The sequence below is a fragment of the Athene cunicularia genome, assembly GCF_003259725.1.
Source record: "Athene cunicularia isolate RWA chromosome 3 unlocalized genomic scaffold, athCun1 chr3_part1, whole genome shotgun sequence".
Lineage (NCBI taxonomy): Eukaryota > Metazoa > Chordata > Aves > Strigiformes > Strigidae > Athene > Athene cunicularia.
Genome location: NW_020799097.1, coordinates 60,830,136 through 60,850,280, shown reverse-complemented (window position 1 = coordinate 60,850,280; position 20,145 = coordinate 60,830,136). Strand labels below are relative to the sequence as shown.

The 20,145-nt window shown below is 36.8% G+C and overlaps 1 protein-coding gene across 2 annotated transcripts in view; it reads left to right on the top strand.

Moving 5' to 3' along the window:
- The window catches only part of MED23 (mediator complex subunit 23), a 47,533-nt gene that overhangs the window by 5,250 nt on the left and 22,138 nt on the right, over nt 1-20,145 (top strand). The window contains exons 3-15 of one of the 2 annotated variants that reach the window (XM_026844044.1): nt 334-335; nt 4,081-4,112; nt 4,218-4,305; nt 5,046-5,170; nt 5,316-5,427; nt 6,153-6,251; nt 6,812-6,913; nt 7,855-7,924; nt 9,517-9,629; nt 10,712-10,807; nt 11,387-11,404; nt 17,958-18,158; nt 19,601-19,744. In XM_026844044.1, the coding sequence (XP_026699845.1) occupies nt 4,219-4,305; nt 5,046-5,170; nt 5,316-5,427; nt 6,153-6,251; nt 6,812-6,913; nt 7,855-7,924; nt 9,517-9,629; nt 10,712-10,807; nt 11,387-11,404; nt 17,958-18,158; nt 19,601-19,744 (1,167 nt within the window). In that variant the 5' untranslated portion in view covers nt 334-335; nt 4,081-4,112; nt 4,218. The remainder of the gene's footprint in view (nt 1-333; nt 336-4,080; nt 4,113-4,217; nt 4,306-5,045; nt 5,171-5,315; nt 5,428-6,152; nt 6,252-6,811; nt 6,914-7,854; nt 7,925-9,516; nt 9,630-10,711; nt 10,808-11,386; nt 11,405-17,957; nt 18,159-19,600; nt 19,745-20,145) is intronic. The other variant, XM_026844045.1, reaches the window with a different exon arrangement.

Sequence of the window (20,145 nt, the reverse complement as noted above, 5' to 3'; positions counted from 1 at the left end):
CCGCCGCGCACTCCCGGGTGGGTGTGGGGGCATCCTGGAGAACATAGAGAACAGGGGAGAAGGAGGTATTTTGCTTGTCTTGGCGCAGTTCGTGCGCTGGAACTCCGGGGGTGTGAGACACGGCCGCCCTCTTCGGCGGGAGTTCGCGCAGGTTCCGCCGGCGGCCCCACGGCGTGGTGCGCCCGGGAGATCCGCGGAGGGGAGGGCGTTTCTCCGAGCTGAAATCCTCTCTCCGCTAAGTGTTCTATAAGCAAGCTGACGCAGAGTAGGACTGGAGACATTTTTCTTCGGCCAACATGGTGGCGTGAGCGAATTGTGTGTACACGCACATAGTGGTATCTGTAAAATGAAGCACAGGTCAGTAGGTCAGTAGAACAGACTATTTAAGTTGGAAGGGAGCTACAACAATCACCTAGTGCAGCTGTCTGGCCACACCAGGGCTGAATAAAAGTTAAATCATGTTACTATGGGCATTGTCCAAATGCCTCTTAACCACTGACAGGCTCAGGGCATCAGTCACCTCTCTGTTCCAGGGTTTGACCACCTTCTCGTTAAGGAAATGCTTCCCACTGTCCACTCTAAACCTTCTCACGTGCAGTTTTGAACCATTCCCACACGTTCTATCACTAGATCCCAGGGAGAAGAGATCAGCATCTCTCTCTCCACGTCCCCTCCTCATGGAAGCTGTAGCAAGCAATGAGGTCACCCCTCAGCCTCCTTCATTCCAAACTAGACAAGCCCAGAGTCCTCAGCCTCTCCTCACAGGACATTCCTTCCAGCCCTTTCGCCAGCTTTCTTGCCCTCCTCTGGATGCATTCAAGGACCTTCACATCCTTCTTGAACTGTGGGGCCCAGAACTGCACACAGTACTCAAGGTGAGGTCCCACCGACGCTGAATATAGTGGGATAATCACCTCATTTGACCAGCTGGTTATGCTGTGAGAAACGCTCAGTTGCCAATTACCAACAGCTCAGACAGGGTGCGGTTTGAAGCACTCTTTATTATGTTCTTGCAAGACCGGGCGCCCCACCAGGTGGATGTGCCTAACAGCCATCCTACAATGGTTTATATCCCTTTCTCCTGACCGTGAGTTCCCTCCCCTGATTCCTCATTGGCTGAGTACTACAGGGTGTACAGACTTCCCGAACTGCATACCGATACGCCCCCTCATGTATGTGTTCATACGTCACATGTTCATGGAAATGAACCTTGGATTTTTCCAGGGCAGAGATCTGCATCCATCTAAGGCCAGTTCCAAGTACCAGCTCATCACAGTTGACAAAAAGACCACTTGTCTTCTAGCCCTAGGTCAGGGATTTCAGTGGCAGTGAATTGCTCTTGTTAATTGCTCTGGTGAATCGCTTCTGCCATTCCCATCAGGCTTATTACACGAAAACAACATTCATTCCCTTACACTGCATTGAATGCATCCCAGGATGCAGAGGTTTGCCCTTTTGGCTGCCAGAGCTCACTGCTGACTCACTCTGAGCCTGCTGTCAACCAGCACTGCCAGATCCATTTGTGCAGGGCTGCTCTCCAGCCGCTCCTCTCCCAGTTTATACTTGTGCCCAGCATTACTCTGTGCCAGGTGCTGAATCCGGCACTTGTTAAATTTCATGCCATTGATGATTGCCTGATGCTCCAGTCTATCTAGGTCTCTCTGCAAGGCCTCTTGTCCCTCAAGAGAGTCAACAGCACCTCCCAGTTTGGCATCATAAGCAAATTTGCTAATGGTGCATTCAACCTCTGCATCCAGATCATTGATAAATACATTGAACAGAACTGTCTCTAGAATTGAGCCCTGAGGAACACCCCTCGTGACCAGTCGCCAGATGCAGCCCCATTCACTGCAACCCTTTGAGCTCTGCCCTTCAGCCAGTTCTTCACCCAGTGCACCATGAACACACTCATCCTACAGTTTGACAATTTGTCCAGAAGAATGCTGTGAGGGTCACTATTAGAAGCCTTACTAAAATTAAGAAAAACTACATCCACCGCTTTCCCTTCGTCCCCTAGGCATATGACCTTATCACAGAAGGATATCAGATTTATTAAACAGGACATTCGTTTTGTGAACCCAAGTCATTTGGGTCATTAAGTCATTGTTTTGTAGAGCACAAATGAACAGGCTTCTTGGTAGATATCAGCTCTTCATGGTTGGAGACACCGGGGTGACAGTAGCTGATAAGGTCCTGAACAGGGACCAGATGTTTTGGACAGAAGAGACTCATAGAACTGTCTGAACTGGAAAGAATATGTAGGTCTTACAGAAATGTTTAATTGAAAGTAATGTCGGTATGATGAATTTCAGTAGAGGGAAGGTTGGATTTTCTTTCTGTTTGAAATTTGCACTATAAAATGCACGAGCTACCTTTCTTTGAATGGTATTTGATTGCTCGCAGCATATTAATTACCCATACCTGATTGATTTGCCGTTTTTGCACTGTCAGATTATGTTTTCACATGTTTAACATTGTGATTTGACTGCGTTGTCACATTGCCAGTTTTTAAGCAATGTTACTTGCCTAAAATTCTTACGGAACCAAAAAAAAAAAAAAAAAGGCCCTCACAGAATTTCATTGCATTTTTGAAGCTGTAACTGAGAAAATAGCAAGTTATTACTTCCACTGCTGCTGTTACAGACTTGGTAAGTTACACTGCTGCCCAACTAAGTTTCTGTGCAGAACAGATGAGTATTGCTTTCTCTTCTGCTTCTTGAGAAAGCTATGATGTCATGGTTTAAAACCTTCTAGCAGCCAAGCACCATGCAGCTGCTCACTCCCCATCCCCTGCCTGGGGCATGGGGGAGCGAATTGGAGGGGTAAAGGTAAGGAGACTCATAGGTTCAGATAAAAAGTTAAATAATTGAAATTAAATAGACTAATAACAATAATAGAAAATGCAGATGGGTAATGCGCAATGTGATTGCTCACTACCCACTGACTGATGCCCAGCCTCGTCCCAGCTAGGGATCCTAGAGAAGATCCTGAAAAACACAATCCGGAAGTGAGAGCCCCTGCTTCCCAGCCAACCCTCATCTGTATGCTGAGCATGATGTTATAGGATATGGAATATTTTGTTGGCCAGTTTGGTTCTGTTGCTCTGACTATGCTCCTTCCCAGCTGTACCTGTACACCTGCACACTGGCAGGACGTTGGAAGTTGAAAAGTACTTGATTTCTTAGCAACAACAGAAAACACCAGTATGTATTATCAACATCCTTTTCATACCAAATCCCCCACTGAATCCAAAACACAGCACAATTCTAGCTGCTAAGAAGAAAAATTAGCTCTATCCCAGCTGACACCAGGACATTTAAGTAGCAGTGACAGGCAGTTCTAGGCTGTATGATTGAAAAGGATCACCAGTAAGATTATTTTGTTACATACTCTTATTTCTACAATATAAAAATGAAAATACATAGTGGTCAGCTACAGATCACATCTAAGTATAGTATGAAAATCTTACAGGATTGTAAGGTAGTATTTTTCAGAACCTCTTTGCTGATGTATTAGAATAATGATGTAAAAGCCTTTGAGCAAAATGGAGTTTAAAAGAAAAATGTTTTAGAGGAGATAAATTGGATAATCATATATAGCCTTTCACCTAGTACAAGGCCATATAATCATTCACTGGAATTTAAAAGCAATGCATCTAAATTCAGATGAGAAAGTAACTGTATATAATTGATTTGTGTAACTGAATGTCATGGAACATAAGTGGGACAGAAACTTAATGGATTCAAAAATACCATTTTATAATTTTTTCAAATTATGGAAAAAGAGCTGCAATAACAGAATTAATTTCTCCAACTTTGGGAAGTAAATTAATTTCTAGATGTTTAGAAGAAAAAAAATCTTAACGAGCCTTAATCTGGATCCACAAAGTATGGTGTTTATATATTTATATGAAAACAAAGCAGTCTGAACTTTGAAAGAGTATAGAATAGCAGAAGAAATATATCTTTCTCTGATTTAGTCCCATAACAGAATGACTTACTCCTTTGTGCTTCATCCGGGTGATGTGATACTCATAGAAAAGCTCTTGAGAGTAGCTCACTCGGGTTTTTTCTCTTACAGAAAACAGAAGTAATTGAAGAAGCTTTTCCTGGGTGAGTGTAATATTCATTTGTGCAAGACTTTCTGTATAAATGTTTTTTTCTACTTGTGCTCTTTCATTGGGCACTGCTAATAACTGATGTTCTTACTTGCATTAGTATGTTTATGGACACTCCGGAAGATGAGAGAACCAAACTGATCAGCTGCTTGGGCGCTTTTCGACAGTTCTGGAGCAGTCTTTCCCAGGTTAACATTTAATTTGTTTCTTACACTTCTTTTAATATAGTGATACCTTGTCTAGTAGACAAAGACTTAAGCTATAAGGTCTGTGTCCAGTTATTCAGAATCTAGTTTCAGATATGGCGTTGTAAAGAATATAGGAAGATTTTGCAAGGAAAAAAGATTCATTTTGATATTAATAAGATTATATAGTTGTTCAGCTGAGGCTGGTGTGCAGTACAAATCAAGATAAGCAAATAAAAGTGTAACAATAAACAAATAAACTGAAAAGGGTAGTTTCTTACATGATTTCTGGTAGAAGTGAATAAGGAGGAAAAAATAGAAAATACTTGTTTATATTCAAAAATTACCTTCCAGAAGTTAGATAACTCTAGGCACTCTACTGTAATTGGAGACCTGGTCATCTTTGTTTTCACTGAACTTGTTTATAACTGTGAAAAGGAAAGAATAATATAGAACAGTTCTATTTTATTCTATTCTGTGCTAACTTACATGTGAAAAACAAAGTTGAGTATAGAAATCAATGTGTCAGCTAGGAGGTGTTTCCAGAACTGGACAACTTCTTTTGAAGGACTGGACTTCAAAATAAGATCAAAAGACATAGGAAAAACTGTATGTGGGACAACTGGACAACTACCATTTATAATCTTGTTCTTGTGTTAGTTTCATTTCTTCATGGTAGGATACTATATGAATTTTACACTTTGTAGAGTTTTCATTCTTTCTTCCCTCTACTGCTTTTTCAGGAATCTCATGAACAGTGCGTCCAGTGGATTGTAAGATTCATTCATAGCCAGCATAGTCCTAAAAGGATTTCTTTTCTTTATGACTGTTTAGCAATGGCAGTAGAAACTGGACTTTTACCACCCAGGTAAGCTATGTAGAAATGAATTGATGAACAGGATACATGGAAGTTGTAATATTGGAAGGTATTTTACAATGACGATGTAAAATTATTGCTGGAGAACACGTGCCTGTTATCTGTCATTCATTCTTGCATTGTCTCCTTTGGCTAGGATGGTTTGTGAATCTCTGATAAACTCTGATACGCTTGAATGGGAAAGGACACAGTTGTGGGCATTAACATTTAAATTGGTCCGGAAGATTATTGGAGGTGTAGACTACAAGGTATCTTCCACTCATTCCTTTCTTTGTGCTGACACATTATTTTCTGGCTTTGTTTTTATGATTGTATGTCAAAGTCTGCTTTGATTATGAAAGAAAAAAATAATTCAATGAGACCACTTTTAATGCTTTTTCATAGTTGAGCTTTAATAGATAGTTCTGTATGGACAATGTAACTCTTCCTACTCTTTTCTCTATTAAACATTTATTCAGTGACAAGCTAAATAATCGTATTTTAGTTGAAGAAGTGGTACACATGGGAAAGTAATACTATGAAGCATTAAGGCTGAGGTTCTGTCATATGCTCTTGACCACTGTTGCTATGTAGGAAAAAGGTCCTGAAAGCTGAGTCTTTGGCAGGGTACAGCTCTAAGAGAAGGAGTAGGAAGCCATGCAGCTCTTGCAGAGAATCGCCTCACCAAACATTGGTGAGCGTGTTAGAGCAAAACCATACAATGCAGCATTGTACTTTGGTCAGCCTGCACAAGCCACTGTAGGTTGGATGTCTCTGGATGCACATCAGAATTTCAACAGTTACTTTCTTGTGTGGATTATCCTAAGTTTTAGGTCATTAACATTCACGTTCTCAGTAGCAGTCTGTCTTCTGACACTTAGCAACAAACAACTGATTTGTCTGTCAAAATATTGTCTGACCATATTGATTGTGTAATCTTTCTGCCAGAAGGAAAGGATATCCAGGAACATTAATTTTGCATGCTTTCTTTTAGGGTGTGCGTGATCTCTTGAAAGTGATTCTAGAGAAAATCTTAACAATTCCAAACACTGTGAGCTCAGCTGTTGTACAGCAGCTTTTAGCAGCAAGAGAGGTAACTGTCTGGATTTTGTATGTTACCACTATAGAGGAAGATATGCCTCATTCTTTTGTTATTAGAGTTTTGAGGGCTGGAACGGCTCTCTTTGAGAGTTGGTACAGTTCAACAGCAAAGACTTGCTCTTTGTGCTCTAATTCTTTTCTGTAATTGCATTTTATACAGTAAACAAAGAGCTTTTGGGGGATACTGTAGATAAGCACTAAAATCCATACAGGAGAGTCAGGCCCAGTGTTTAACTTACCTAACGTAAGATGTATGAGATATAATACTGAGATTAATTTCTTTATTTTTTTCTTAGTGAAAAAAAATAGTAATTGTTTTCAATACTTTGTAGGCAGACACAGAGGCATAGTTTTACTTAGGCTTAATCAGTCGATAACTTACACAATTAAAAACAGGTTTTAAACTAATGTAGTATTATTAGAATACAGCTTAAGAAAGAGTACTTTAATTCTTGAATCTATTTTCATGGGCTGCCTCAGACTGGTAGACAGACTACATCTTTGTTTACTTTATCCAAAGTCTTTTACACTGATGTATTTTTTTGTCTATAGGTGGTAGCCTACATTTTGGAAAGAAATGCATGTTTGTTACCTGCCTACTTTGCAGTTACAGAAATCAGAAAACTATATCCTGAAGGAAAACTTCCCCATTGGGTAATGATATGATATCAAATCATATAATCTGGAGTTTTGTTCCACACAAAACAAAATTGCCTTTATTTTTTTAAAACAAAAGTTTTTAAACGAAGATTTGAAATCTTCTATTCAACAGTAAGCTCTGTGTTTAGGTATGTAAATTTAAATACAGGCTTGATGTGATTGCAGCAGCAGTTCCCTGTGTTCTTACATGAAATTGATAACATAGTTTTTACCTACAGCCCAATGTTCACAACTCTTGAAGCACTGAGTGGCTTTTGTTGAATACATTTGGAAATGCAGGTCATACTTATCTACCAGTTTGTGCTTTCTCTGTGGCTTCAAGATAAGAAAACCGACTTTTTAAATTGCTAAACAGCATTTTCCTTGTGTTTAAATTAACTTATGCAAAAATATTTGGGGCTCTGGTGCAATGAAAATGATCATTGTTTCCAGCAAGAATGTAGTGTTGATCCAGTTTTTAATTTTGTATTCTGTTAAAATAACTGTTGGGAAAATGATAAAATCCTAACTCATTTCAATTAATGGAAAGCTGTTAGTGGCTTCTTTTGAGATAAGATTTAATCCAGAGTGTACTAATCTAGGTCCTTTGTGGAATTATTATTCAGAGGCAAACAGAGATCTGTTATGAACAGAAATTCTAAAGTTTGTCTTAAGTCATCTGTTACTAAGTGGTGCGCACTGAAATAATATGGTATGTATAGGAGAAACAGTTAAGTGCAAACTGAGAAGAGTGAGTCCTGTCCCTTCTTACATTTTTCCTTTTATGCTTTTAGGTTCCAGATGATTTTTCTGACTTGTTGAAATATGTAGGAAGCTAGTTATTTTAGTGGATTACTGTATGTTTTATTAAGGTGTATAAACTGTTTCTAAGTCTTAAATATTCCTTATTATTATCTGGAACTTAAACTCTTATTTTTTCTTCTCTTCTCACCCAGTTACTAGGTAATTTAGTATCGGATTTTGTGGATACCTTCAGACCTACAGCAAGAATAAATTCCATTTGTGGTAAGAGAATGACTTAATGAATGACTTCAAAATAAATTAATTTATTTTGAACTATTTTGTTTCTTATAATCTTTTGGGACATCTAGGCAAAATGATTCGGAGCTAATGTTTCATGTAGTATCTTTACTCTTGTCAGTTTGTTTTCAGACTTGCTTCTCTTCAGGCTTTCTTTGAAATGGAAGACATATAGATGAGATCAAAATATTTTTTTGCTACAGTCTAGTAGTGGAAGTGCACTACTTGTCATGTGGGCATATGGTTTCTAACTACAGTAGATGTTAAGAAAAGTGTAAGCTTTCTGTGCTCAGGGATTTTGAGTTAATACAGATTCACTGGCATGTTAGTCACAGAGTGTTTTCTTGGAGCTTTTGTAGCTGGTCAGCCTTATTCCTGTTATTGCAGTCTGTGTGAGTATTTCCTAGCTCAAATGAGTACTGGCTCTCCATTTCCGTGAAAAAAAAAACTCACCTTCGTTTATTGCCAGAAATAGGAAGATTTAAATTAGGCTGTTTTGTGATGTCTGTTGCATTTTTCTTCAGAGAGATACGAATGTCTTCAGTTCGCTTTGAGAATTAAGTAGTTGAACAGCTGCATTATTTCTTAGGTCTGAGCAAGGTTTATTGCAACTGAGCTTCTTCACTGAATAGATTAAATTCATCTGTAATTCATCTGTAATGCTCCAAAGCATTTTGTGTTTCAGAAGCACAGTCTTCTTTTGAAAATGTGGCATAGCTTGAATGCATATGATCTGCAGGAATCACACAAAAATTTTTACAGGACTTGTATATGTAAATGACCTGTATAGATATGGTTGAAGGGAAGAGAGAAATATTTATTTATTACTTGTTTTATCTGATAGTAATATGGCCAGTCTGGGCAATAGAAGTCATGGAATTTGAACTGACAGTGAGATTTAGGTCAAAATTGAGGCACCTAAATTTAGATGCTGATATGCAGGTGCACTAGAGGCTCAATTCAGATGCCTGTGTTTAAGCAACTGAAATAAATTGCAGTTGTCTAATCTACACTGATTTAACAAGTCTGAAATTTACCTTACCAAAAAATCATATGATAGCTGAATCACATTGGCCTACACTGACTGAATTGACTAGATCTCCACTGACTATAATTGGAGTACAGATGCTTGTATTTGACTAGTTTACTGAACAGATCCTGCCCACAGTTTGTCTTACAGGCTGAATGAAGGAAAATTGAAAGATGAGCTTATATACTTAGATTAGTAATACCACTTTCTTTGTGGAAAGGGTCAGTGTACCGAAATTAAATCTCTAGATCAAGCCATGGCAATGCTTCTGGTCTTCTGCTAACCTGAAAGGGTACTTTTAGATTAGTATTTGAAAATACTTTTTTTTTTTTGAGGTACCCAATCTGAATAAATGGGGATTTTACTTCTTAGATATTTTATTAGTTGAAAATTAGTTAGAAAAAATAAAATCAGCCTGAAGCAATCCTATGGTAAAAAGCTGTAAACAGTGGAAATCTAAGGAGAGCGTACAAGTGGCTGAGGCCACAGAATGATTAAACAATAGGCCAATTTCACTGTTTTAGAATTTATGTTTTATTGCATGTAGGTCGCTGTAGTCTTCTTCCTGTGGTAAATAACTCGGGTGCCATGTGTAATTCGTGGAAGCTGGATCCTACAACCCTTCGTTTTCCTTTGAAAGGTCTCTTACCATACGATAAGGTATGTCTCATTAAGCTTCTTAAACAAGTTATATCCAATAAATAGGAGTCTTTTCTATCATTAGGGGGAAAAATAATTTCAACTGTGAATATCCGATTGTTCCCGCTAGGCTAACATTAAAGATGTAGATGTTTTCACTGTGTTATATATTTCAATGATTTCAAGCTATATGCTGAGGACGTTTAAAGTAGTGTGTGATATAACTGTGGCCCAGGGTGCTGAAGAACATGAGATGTTTAATGTGCTTTGTGGGTGTGTGCATGTGACAGAGACAGTGAGAGCAGGCAGTTGACTGGAAAATTAGTTTAGTAGTGGGGAGATGAAAAAGAATAGGAAGGTGGTTTCTTCTTTTCTGTACTCTTTGTTATTCCATAGAAAAGATAACTTAAATATGTTATATATACTGCTGTATAGAAAGAATTTAAAAACTGTAATAGATTAGGACAGAAATGCACCTTGTCCAGCATCCTAATCTCCATATTCTAGGTGTCTAAGGAATGATGTAAAGATAGTGTATCTAATGAGATATGTAGTGTTCACACTCTACAGCTATTATCTTTTGGGGTGTTTCCTGAGTCTTTGACAGGGAGTTCCACGTTTCAACTTCATGTTGCATGAGGGATCAGCTCCTTCTGTTTGTTTCGAACCTGGCTTCAGATAATGTTTTTCTTGAAAGTGATTCAGCTATAGGAAGATACAGTGAGCAGTTGTTCCATATCTGCTTTCTTCACGCTACTCATGATTTTTATGCATCCTTGTCATGTGCTTCCTCAGTTGTCTTACCTGGCTTCCTTTGAGTTCTTAACAGTCTTCCAGTATTTCAAGGCTGTTTCAAAAGGTGTGCCATCCTTTTATTGAACGAAGAACATTCTTCTACTTGATCCCTGTAAAATCTGTCGCTTCTTAAGAGCTGTTATTATTTTCTTCTTTTTTTTGGGTATCAGCAAAAAGATTTTCCAGATAATACATATCTGCATAAAAGAAATTCTGACATTGTTTAACTCAGTTAAGCGAGAGCTCAGTATTAAACATAATCTTGAGGCAATATATGTTTGTATGTGATTGCTTTTTTTTTCCCCAAGGATCTGTTTGAGCCACAGACTGCTTTGTTGAGATATGTGCTGGAACAACCGTATTCAAGGGATATGGTCTGCAATATGCTAGGTCTGAATAAGCAGGTACTGTACAATGGTGTAACATGTGATTTAATTCTGCATAGAATCTGCACTATTCTTTTCTCTTTTCTTTGCTATAGCTAACTAAGCAAAACAGTTTAGGTCCAGAGAGTGAATTTTTTTTTTTTTTTTTAATTTTTATTTTTTTATGAGATCATATTAGGTTAATTGGACACTGTTGTTCCTATCATTTGTATATTGCTTTACGAATGTTAAATTGAAAAGTAGAGATTTAAAATATGATTTTTTTTTTGCATTGCTTTTTTTTCCTATAAGGCCAGCCTCAAGTACACCTTTGACAGACAGTAGGAGACTGCTATCTCAAACAATAAAAATGGTGGTTATTCATTAGTTTTAAAGCGGTTTTGTACTCAGTTATATTGACATGTTATAGTGCTAGAATAGTGAAAAGCTGGGTTTTGTTTTGTTACATTTTTTCTTTTTGTACCTTAGAATGGGAGGGATTAGTCTGACTTGGGGATCCTTGAGGCTGGCCTCATAGTCACTGTTTTGTCTTTTCTTTTTTTCTTCCTTTATTTTTGTTCTGTCCTGTCTTGTCCTGCCCATCCTCCAATGCTCTAGACCTTGAACATTGCTCAGGTATGTTCACAACCTTACTGTTGTATTGTGACTAACGATACGCTGGCCGCTTTGTAGCCACTGATTCCAGTTAGAGAATACTTGTACAGCCAGGGCTTGAAATTGGCAGGACCATTAGTCAAGGGCAAATTCTCACTACAGATCTCTAGAGATATGAGAGATGTAGCATAAAGCTGACAGTCAGTGGTCCTTTGGTCCTAAAATTTTTGTTGGAATGGACTGTTCCCATTTCCCTTACCAGTCATAAGGACTTCTACTTTGCTGGAATTTTCAGATGAGGAAAGATTCTTAGTTCAAAATTTCTTTCCTTATGTAGGTGGAAAAACATCCACTGAACTGTAAAACTGTAAAGCTGTAAATACTTGTTGTTTTTTTTTTTAAAAAAAAAGCTTTACTAGTGGAATTTTCTTATCATTAGGAAGCCTCTGTAATGAACTTCCCAACAGACAATTGTAATATTCTTCAAGCTAGGTGAAAGAAAGGTAGTGCAGAATACCTTGTGAAAAGTAGTTCCTTAAAATTTGACTACTTGTTTAAATAAATAAATAAATGTCTGAGCAAATCAACCAAGTGGGCTTCTGCTTGAAATTATGGGTATTATATTTACAGTTGATCCCTTGTTAAAATAATGAATTCCATACCTACTTTTAAAAACATTGTTTAAGACTTATAAAATAGCGTTGCTGTTTGCAATACTATAGTGAAGGTTGTGTCAGTGTTTCCATTTTTAAGAAACTTTTTTCAGATTTGTAGCTTGACTATAAAATTTACATGACCCTGAAACCTTGTGTATATTTCCCATTGTAAATGAAATACACCAGTGCTCTTTCTGAATTGGGACAATGTTTTTGAATGCGCAGATTCTTACATCTTGGCAAACAACACTCTGTGTTTTATATGGCAATCTTTTGTATTTGAGAATTAAAGCAGCTGAAATGTTAAACCTTGGAAATGAGCTGCTAGGTTTAGTGTTGAAATGAGTAGTATTTGTATTCTGTGTCTATTTCTGTGTCTACATTCAGTTAATAAACTATTCCTCTATGCATCTTGTAGCTGGTAAATAATACAAGATCTAGAGAAAAAAATACATTGAACCCATTTTACTCATCTAATTATGATGGTCTGTGCCTTCTGGTCAAAACATTAATGTTAAAAATGCTGGTTTTTAACTCCTACTTTACTGTCCTCTAAAAGTAATTGAAGAAAATTTAAATGAAGTAATGAAATATATTGAACTATATTTCTTAAAATCTGTTTACTAGTATAGGAATACCTACACAAAGTTTCAACCTGGCGTGAATTTTTATGGCCAAGGAACAAACTTGAAGAAAGTAGCTTATAAACGAAATGCTGACAGAACATGAACTATAGCTGTGCTACTACAGTTACACCAGCATAAAGATGGTTGGGGTGTTGAAAATTTGTGAGCTAAAAATATAGAGTAGGATGATGTAGTGGTATAGAACAGGAAATAACGTTCCATTTAAACATTAATATACTCTGTTTAAAACTGTGGAAAACAGTAAAATTGTACTTGCTGTTAGGTACAAGTTAACTTCATGTTATAGCTGAATTTGTTAATGTAGCCAGCCATCTGACAAAAAATAGTAGCATAATTTTCAGAAGTTGTGTAATTATGTTAATGCTTTCAGTAAAATGGCTGATGATTTTGTATTTTTTTGTTAGAACTGAACTAACCTGCACAAATGAATTAACAGTATAATAGAAGACAATAAGAAATGCAAATAGTACCAAGTTTGTTTCAAAATAAATACAGAAACACCTCAAAGCAATGATCATTATTTATTTATGATCATTAATTACTTATGTGAAACTGCTTGTATGCCCTGTCAACTATTTACACAGATCCAGTTGCAGGATTGGAGCCTTCATTTGAATCTTTTGGCATCACAAACTAGGTATGGTTCAGCCAAATTTGTCCTAGTTCGCAAATATTCTTGAAGATGAACAATGAAATGTTCTGGTTCAATCTTAATTAAGCAGAGCTGTGTTAGGAAACTGTTCACTCAAACCATCTCTGAGTTGTGTAAAAAAAAGTCAAATCCAGCTCTCCTGTTAATCTTGCAGAGAGAAAAATGAAGGTAAAATTTGATACGTTTATAGATTCATATGTTCCCTTTAGGATTCTAAGTTCTGCTGTGGGTTTTGTTGTGGGATGAGATTTTCTAATACCTTTATCAAGTATATAGGTTTGAGTCCAGATTTAATAATACAGACTTCAAAATACTTCTTCTATTGGAGTCGGGATTTTTATTTTTTTGCTGCTGTGTACTTCTGTGTGGGACAGTACCTTCTCTTGTATACCTGTTTGAAATGGTCTATAGGAAGTAGCAATTTAAATTGTATTTTATCATGTATGTTATGATGGTTTATGGTTGGACCTGATGATCTTAAGGGTCTTTTCCAACCTAAATGATTCTGTGATTTGATGTCAATTTATATTCTGCTGTTAGCTGGGGTGATACTTCCCAATGCTTAATAATCTTTAAAATAATGTATCGAGGTATGTAATAATCTGGTTTTTGGAAAATGATTAACCATTCAAAGTGTCTTAATACACTGATGCCAAATTAAGATTCAGTTAGGGATCCTACAGTTGGTTCTTAAAATGGAGCTTCAGTAATGTCTTAAGGACGTAAGTCTTTTTTGACATTTTGGTTTGGTTTATATCTTTACCTTCCCTATATGTACAGACTTGCATGAAGAATAAAATGTCATTTTTACTTGTGTAATTGCAGTCAGGATTGTGTTGCAGTCCTCTAAGCAATGAAAAACTTTGTTAAACTTCGATTTCTCTGGGTTGGGGAGTATTTGAAAGAGGAGGTAATTTTCAGGTGTCTTGTTTCTGTAATGTTATACAAACTTTTAATTAGCAGCAATTGTATTAATGATTTTTCTCTTTAAATAGTATATTTGGCTGGTCACCTTTTAAACCAGTAGTGGTGATCTGCAGCTTTGAGTAGGAAATTATCTATGCCATATGCTGTTCAGGTGATTGTGTAGTTGTATTCTCTTTTAGCTACAAACCAGGATAGTTTGCTTGGGGAAGATGTTGTTTATTTCATGTCTGTCCATGCATTGTGTAAGCAGAATCATTAAGTGAAAGGAACGATGACATAATGCAATATTCAAAAATCAACTTTCCTTTCCCTTTTATTTTTAAAATACTGTAATTTGATTCTGGGAAGTTACTATCCAATATTACTAGTGTTAACATGGTGAGGTGCTTAAGGGGTGTGATTATTTTTTAGATATTTCTCATTACAAGAGTGTGCGTTGAGAATACTTGAGTGCAACTTCCTTGTTGAAACTTAATCCATTTTTTTAAATGAGGAAAACTTGAGAATGTCCACCTAACTTGGTAGAAATAGAACTGGGCATAATATAAACCACAAGCTTCGAGTTTTTGTGTCTTGATAGCATACAGTTTTGGAAAATGGAAGTGAGGTGGGGGGCTATACTTCTGTCTTGTATTAACTATTTCAGGTGTTTAACTTATACATTTTGAATTGGACTTTTGGAGACACCATTTCCTCTTGCAGGGATCTTGGGTTCTGCAGTTTGGTCTTCTGATTCCATTTCTTAAGCATAGATTTTTTTTAAAAATACTTTTGAGCTAAATGTTGTTTGCTTAAAATACTCAAAAACTATAGTAGCTTGCAGATAGCCTTACTGACATCTTAAAATACTTTCAGGGAACACTTCTAATGCTACCTGCCCACCTCCACCTCCCCTTCCCAAAAAAACCCTCAACCATCTGGAAAGAAAAAAACACAAGCCCAGTTGAAGCTCTGATCCACTTAAAGTACCAACAGTCCATCAGAGGGCTGGTCTCAAGAAATTTTAATATTGAGTTGTCATGGTAGTGCTTTTTTCCCCCCTGGTTTAATAGTGTTTTCAATTAGATTACGTATTTGTCAGATCTTTAAATATTATTTTCAGGGCAGAATGAAGAATATGTATTTATGTAGCCAAATTACAAAAATTTGAATAATGTTCTCTTTAGGAAAAAAGGATAGTTGTTTTGAGTGTTGTATTTTTCCATACATAATCCAAAACAATGGGGGGTTTTGTTGTTTGTTCTTGTTTTGTTTAAGCCATACCAAAACATGAATTCCTACTTATTTGTGAGGGGAATCAACTCTCACCTATATTTTTATTCATCTCAGTGTATACTGAGATATTCTTTCAGTTACGAATATACCAAGGCCCCAATCCTGCAAATTCTTTCGCAGCACAGTATTTTATTCCTGAGTGCTCCAAAACTATAAATACAAAATTTGTGCAAAACTGTATATTCACTGAAAACACAGAAAAAAAATGCCAGAAAATTAAAGTAGTGAAGATAGAATGTGAGGTACTGCTATATATCTTACTGAAAATTGTTCTTAAAGCAACAAAAGCATGATTTTTAGAATAAAATTATGAATCTGTTTTTTTTAATTTCCTGGCTCTTAAACTTTTTCCAATCTTAGAATTATTCAGAATAGTAAAAATTCCTACTGGAAATTCTGGCTTTCTTTTTAACAGTAATGTTTTCCTGTTATATTCTTTGAATAACTTTATTCTAAATTAATATAGCCTAACATGATTAGGCTTTTGGACATTAACCCAGTGCTTAGCAAACTATTAAATTTCAAGCCCTGTACGTAGTAGTTTTGCATGCTGGATTATAAACTAGTCTGTAGTGTTGCCTGTTGCACCCTGCTCTGCTTCATAATTAGTTGCTTTGGGAGGGGGAAGAAACCGAACCACAAAAAGCCCAGAGTATTCTCAACTGGTGGTGTTAATACTGCTCTCTGTAAACCTGTAACGTGGTTGATCCATAATAAAGACATTACGTACTGGAAGAGAAGGTGAAACTGTAATCAGTGCTTTCTGTTTTAGTTAGAGGTTTGTGTTAAGCATGCTTCAGGAAAGCACAGCTGGAATTGTAGCTTTCTGCAGTTTTGAGCTGGCGAAGAGCATGCAACAGGGGATGCTGTTCACTATATTTTGTCAACTTTTCCCATTCTTGCATTTTATTTTTAATTGAAGAGAATCTCTTTTTTTTCATGGCAAAAGACTACCATCGATGAAGGTAGAACAAGCATCTCCTTTCAGCATCTCTCTTTTCTTTTATTATTTCTTTCTTGATTAATTAAAAGGGGTGTTTTAGGCTGCCTGACCAGTAAGTCAAAGAACTCATCTAAGGTATCCCTAAAATGTTTTATGAGTATTTGGGCAATCTTTTAAAACTTTTTTCCATATACCTTTTTGCCTCTAGAAAGGGATACCGCATTTTCATGATTAGTGTTTGAGCAGCTCAGTTCCTTTTCTTTTGTATCATTAAAGTAATAATGTTTTCTTTAAGGCTGCATTATGTTACAGGCATCAGGTATGGGAGGGGGAATCAACCCTGAATAGAGATTGTAGTGAAACAGAGGTTATATTATTTCCAAAGTGCTAGCACTGTCTGGAATAAGTAAAATTCCATACAACTTTTTGTCCTTAGAAATAGTACTTTGTATGAGTGCAGCTATATGAATGCAGGGTAATAAAAGGTTGTAGCACTAAAGAACTTGTGATATGTGTCATTATACTAGATAATCTTAAATTGAAGATTTATAATCTTGAGTTCCAAATCACTGGTAGTGGGCCTGCTTTACATACATATGTGCTAACACATCTAATGCATATATAATGCATTCCTTACTTGATTATTGTTAAAAAACTTAAGGGAAGGTATATATTTTAAGTGATTTTGTGTTTCCATAGCTCACTGTGGAGATTGTGGCAGTCTCAATCTAACAGCTAAAGAGTTTATCACTATGATATGTAATTTCTGTTCTATTCACAGTATGTAGAACATACCACTTTTATCAGATGAAAATTAAGTCTTTTTCATCTTGTCTTGTACCAGGTGGTGCTGTGTCAGTAGGACGACATCAAAATGTAGGGTTATTAACCATGTGTTAATTCTACTGCTAGTTGTAGGTTGTAGGTGAGCCTACAGTGAAAATGAGAGTGAAAAATAGTCATTGAACACCTATATTGTGTATTGAGATGTTTCCTCTGGGTTTGGTGGTATACATCTTTTTCTTTATGGTGATTCCCACTTTTGAAATGAACTTAAAGGAGAAAAGAAGGGAAAAACACCACCACCACCACCAAAACCCCTCAAAACAAACAAAAGAACCCCCACCAGTGTATTAAAAGAATGGACTTTGTTTTCCATGAATGCAAGACCAGAGAGATAACATTCTGCATGAATTTAGGGAAAAAACACAAACAAAACCTCCGGTGTTACTTGTGCATTGATTGTGTTTTGGAACTGAGTAGGGAATTAGATAACCTGTGATAAAAAGTAAAAATCATTGGGACCTGTAACATAGTGCAGCTTTAATACACTGGCTTATCCTTAACTTAAGTTCAGACTTCATTTCATGCTTCCCAGCCTTCTGTCAAAATACTGTACTGTAACTGCAACTGTACAAGTTCTGGAGTTAATGGCAAGGCTTTTGGAATACTGTATCTGATCTCTGCCTTACAGCACAAGCAGCGCTGCCCTGTGCTGGAGGACCAGCTGGTGGATCTTGTGGTGTATGCCATGGAACGGTCTGAGACTGAAGAGAAGTTTGATGATGGTGGAACCAGTCAGCTTCTGTGGCAGCATCTCTCCAGCCAGCTCATTTTCTTTGTGCTCTTTCAGTTTGCAAGTTTTCCTCATATGGTCCTGTCACTCCATCAAAAGGTAAATTGTTTGTATCGCTCCCACGCGGTAAGAGAAATTTTAAAAACAAAACAAGTTTTAAGAAAAAAAAAGGTCAATCACCCCTTCAGGAAGTACCTTATGTGTAAATTTTGGTCACTGTGCTCTGTGAAAGCAAGTCAAGTTCTCAAGTTACATTGCTGTGAGCTAGATCTGTTTCTATTGTATTGTTACGGGATGTTACATTATATTTGGATTCAGAATGTGCTAATAACTAGAATAAGAAGATAAACTGGCATAATTCAGAACGTTTGAGTACTGTGTTGTTGCATCCAGTTTACAACCAAGCCTCAGAGTGAATGCCCAGTTCAGTTTGTGAGCTAAAAAAACATGCCACGTAAATGGATGTAAGAACTTACAGTTTGTTTGTCTAATCAATCTAATCAAAGATCTTTTGTCCAATTACAGTGACATTGGCAATCACAGTCCAAAGTTATTATTACTTCCTAATAATAATTCTGTTAAAACTGATATGCTTTCTAGTATTTACCCTTTTCTCTGGTGCTCAACACCTCTCTGAATTCTGAGTGGTGGGGCTGATCCTCCATAAGAAAGGAAGGGTTACAGTAAGTCAGCAACATCCTGAGCTCTTTGCTGCGAGAAAGTATGGTGTTGATGGTAAGAAAGGAGTGTTCTTTTTCCTCACTATAAGGTTAGCTTGTGGCTGTTTAGATACAGTTTCTCACATGCACTACACATTACTCCATCTTCATTTGTCCACAGTTTCATGTTACATCAAAATTATGTATATTATGTTTTACTTGTGATGGATTCTAAATCTCTGCTTTCTTTGGTATCGTGAAATTAGTTTTACCAGGGTTGCATTCCTTTAATTACTGTTAATGAACCTTTGAGACAATAGGCACTATACAACACAATTGCACAAATATAATGGAAAACTAAAGCAAGCTAGATAAGAGTAGAGGTTAAGATTAGAGTACTGTTTATTAGAGAATTGCTGTTACGGATAAAGAAGTTAAATAACAAAAAAATAAATCGTTATGGGTCCAGATTAAGCAAGCCCAAATTGTTCTGGTTCAGAGACTTTCTTTGTACGTAGAGTAAATATAAAACCTATGACCTGCTGCTAGCAGTGGCAATACTTGTACTTGGCTACAGGGCTACAAGGTGACAGTTTAAGTCCAATATTTAAGAGTTGCTAATTATTCAAAACAGTGCTCCTCAAGAGCTAAATGTGTTTTAAATCTTACAATTCATTGTTGTGACCCTCTAAGAGTCTGCTTCCGTGTAGCAACTACTGTACCTGTTTGCCATCTTTCTGAAAATACGATGTACATTTCTGCCTAAGTCCTCCTATAAAATTCCCAGTAATCTCTACTGGAACTGTTTTAGTCTACCCTCCTACTTTTATAGGATTTTTCTTCTGCATATAGTATTTGTCTGTTACTGAGTGTTTTTGACAGTTGGCAGGCCGTGGTCTTATTAAAGGAAGAGACCATCTGATGTGGGTGCTACTCCAGTTCATCTCTGGCAGCATCCAGAAGAATGCACTGGCTGATTTCCTCCCAGTTATGAAGCTTTTTGACCTGCTGTATCCTGAGAAAGAAGTAAGTTTTTGCTCTGAAATTGTTTTATTTGTAATTCAACTTAAGACCTTTATATACAGTCATTCTTGAGTCACTGTTACAGCAGTGTGCTGCATAGTTGGAGAGAGATATTTCATAATTAAATTAAAATTTTCAGGATTTCCTAACTATGTTTCTTCAGTAACCACTTTTGTGCAGTGTTTTTAGGGAGGAAAAAAACCCTTCTGCTAACTCCTCTCTTCCTTGACTTTGATTTGACTAAGGTTTTGAGGAGTTTGTTAAAGCACTGAGGATACTAGTAAGGAATAATATGGAATTTTATTGTTACATCTGGGCTGTAACAGAATGAGAGGCACTTTGAGGTCCAAAGAACTGAACAAGACACTTGAAATTTGTTTTGTATCAATGGTTACTTAACGTTC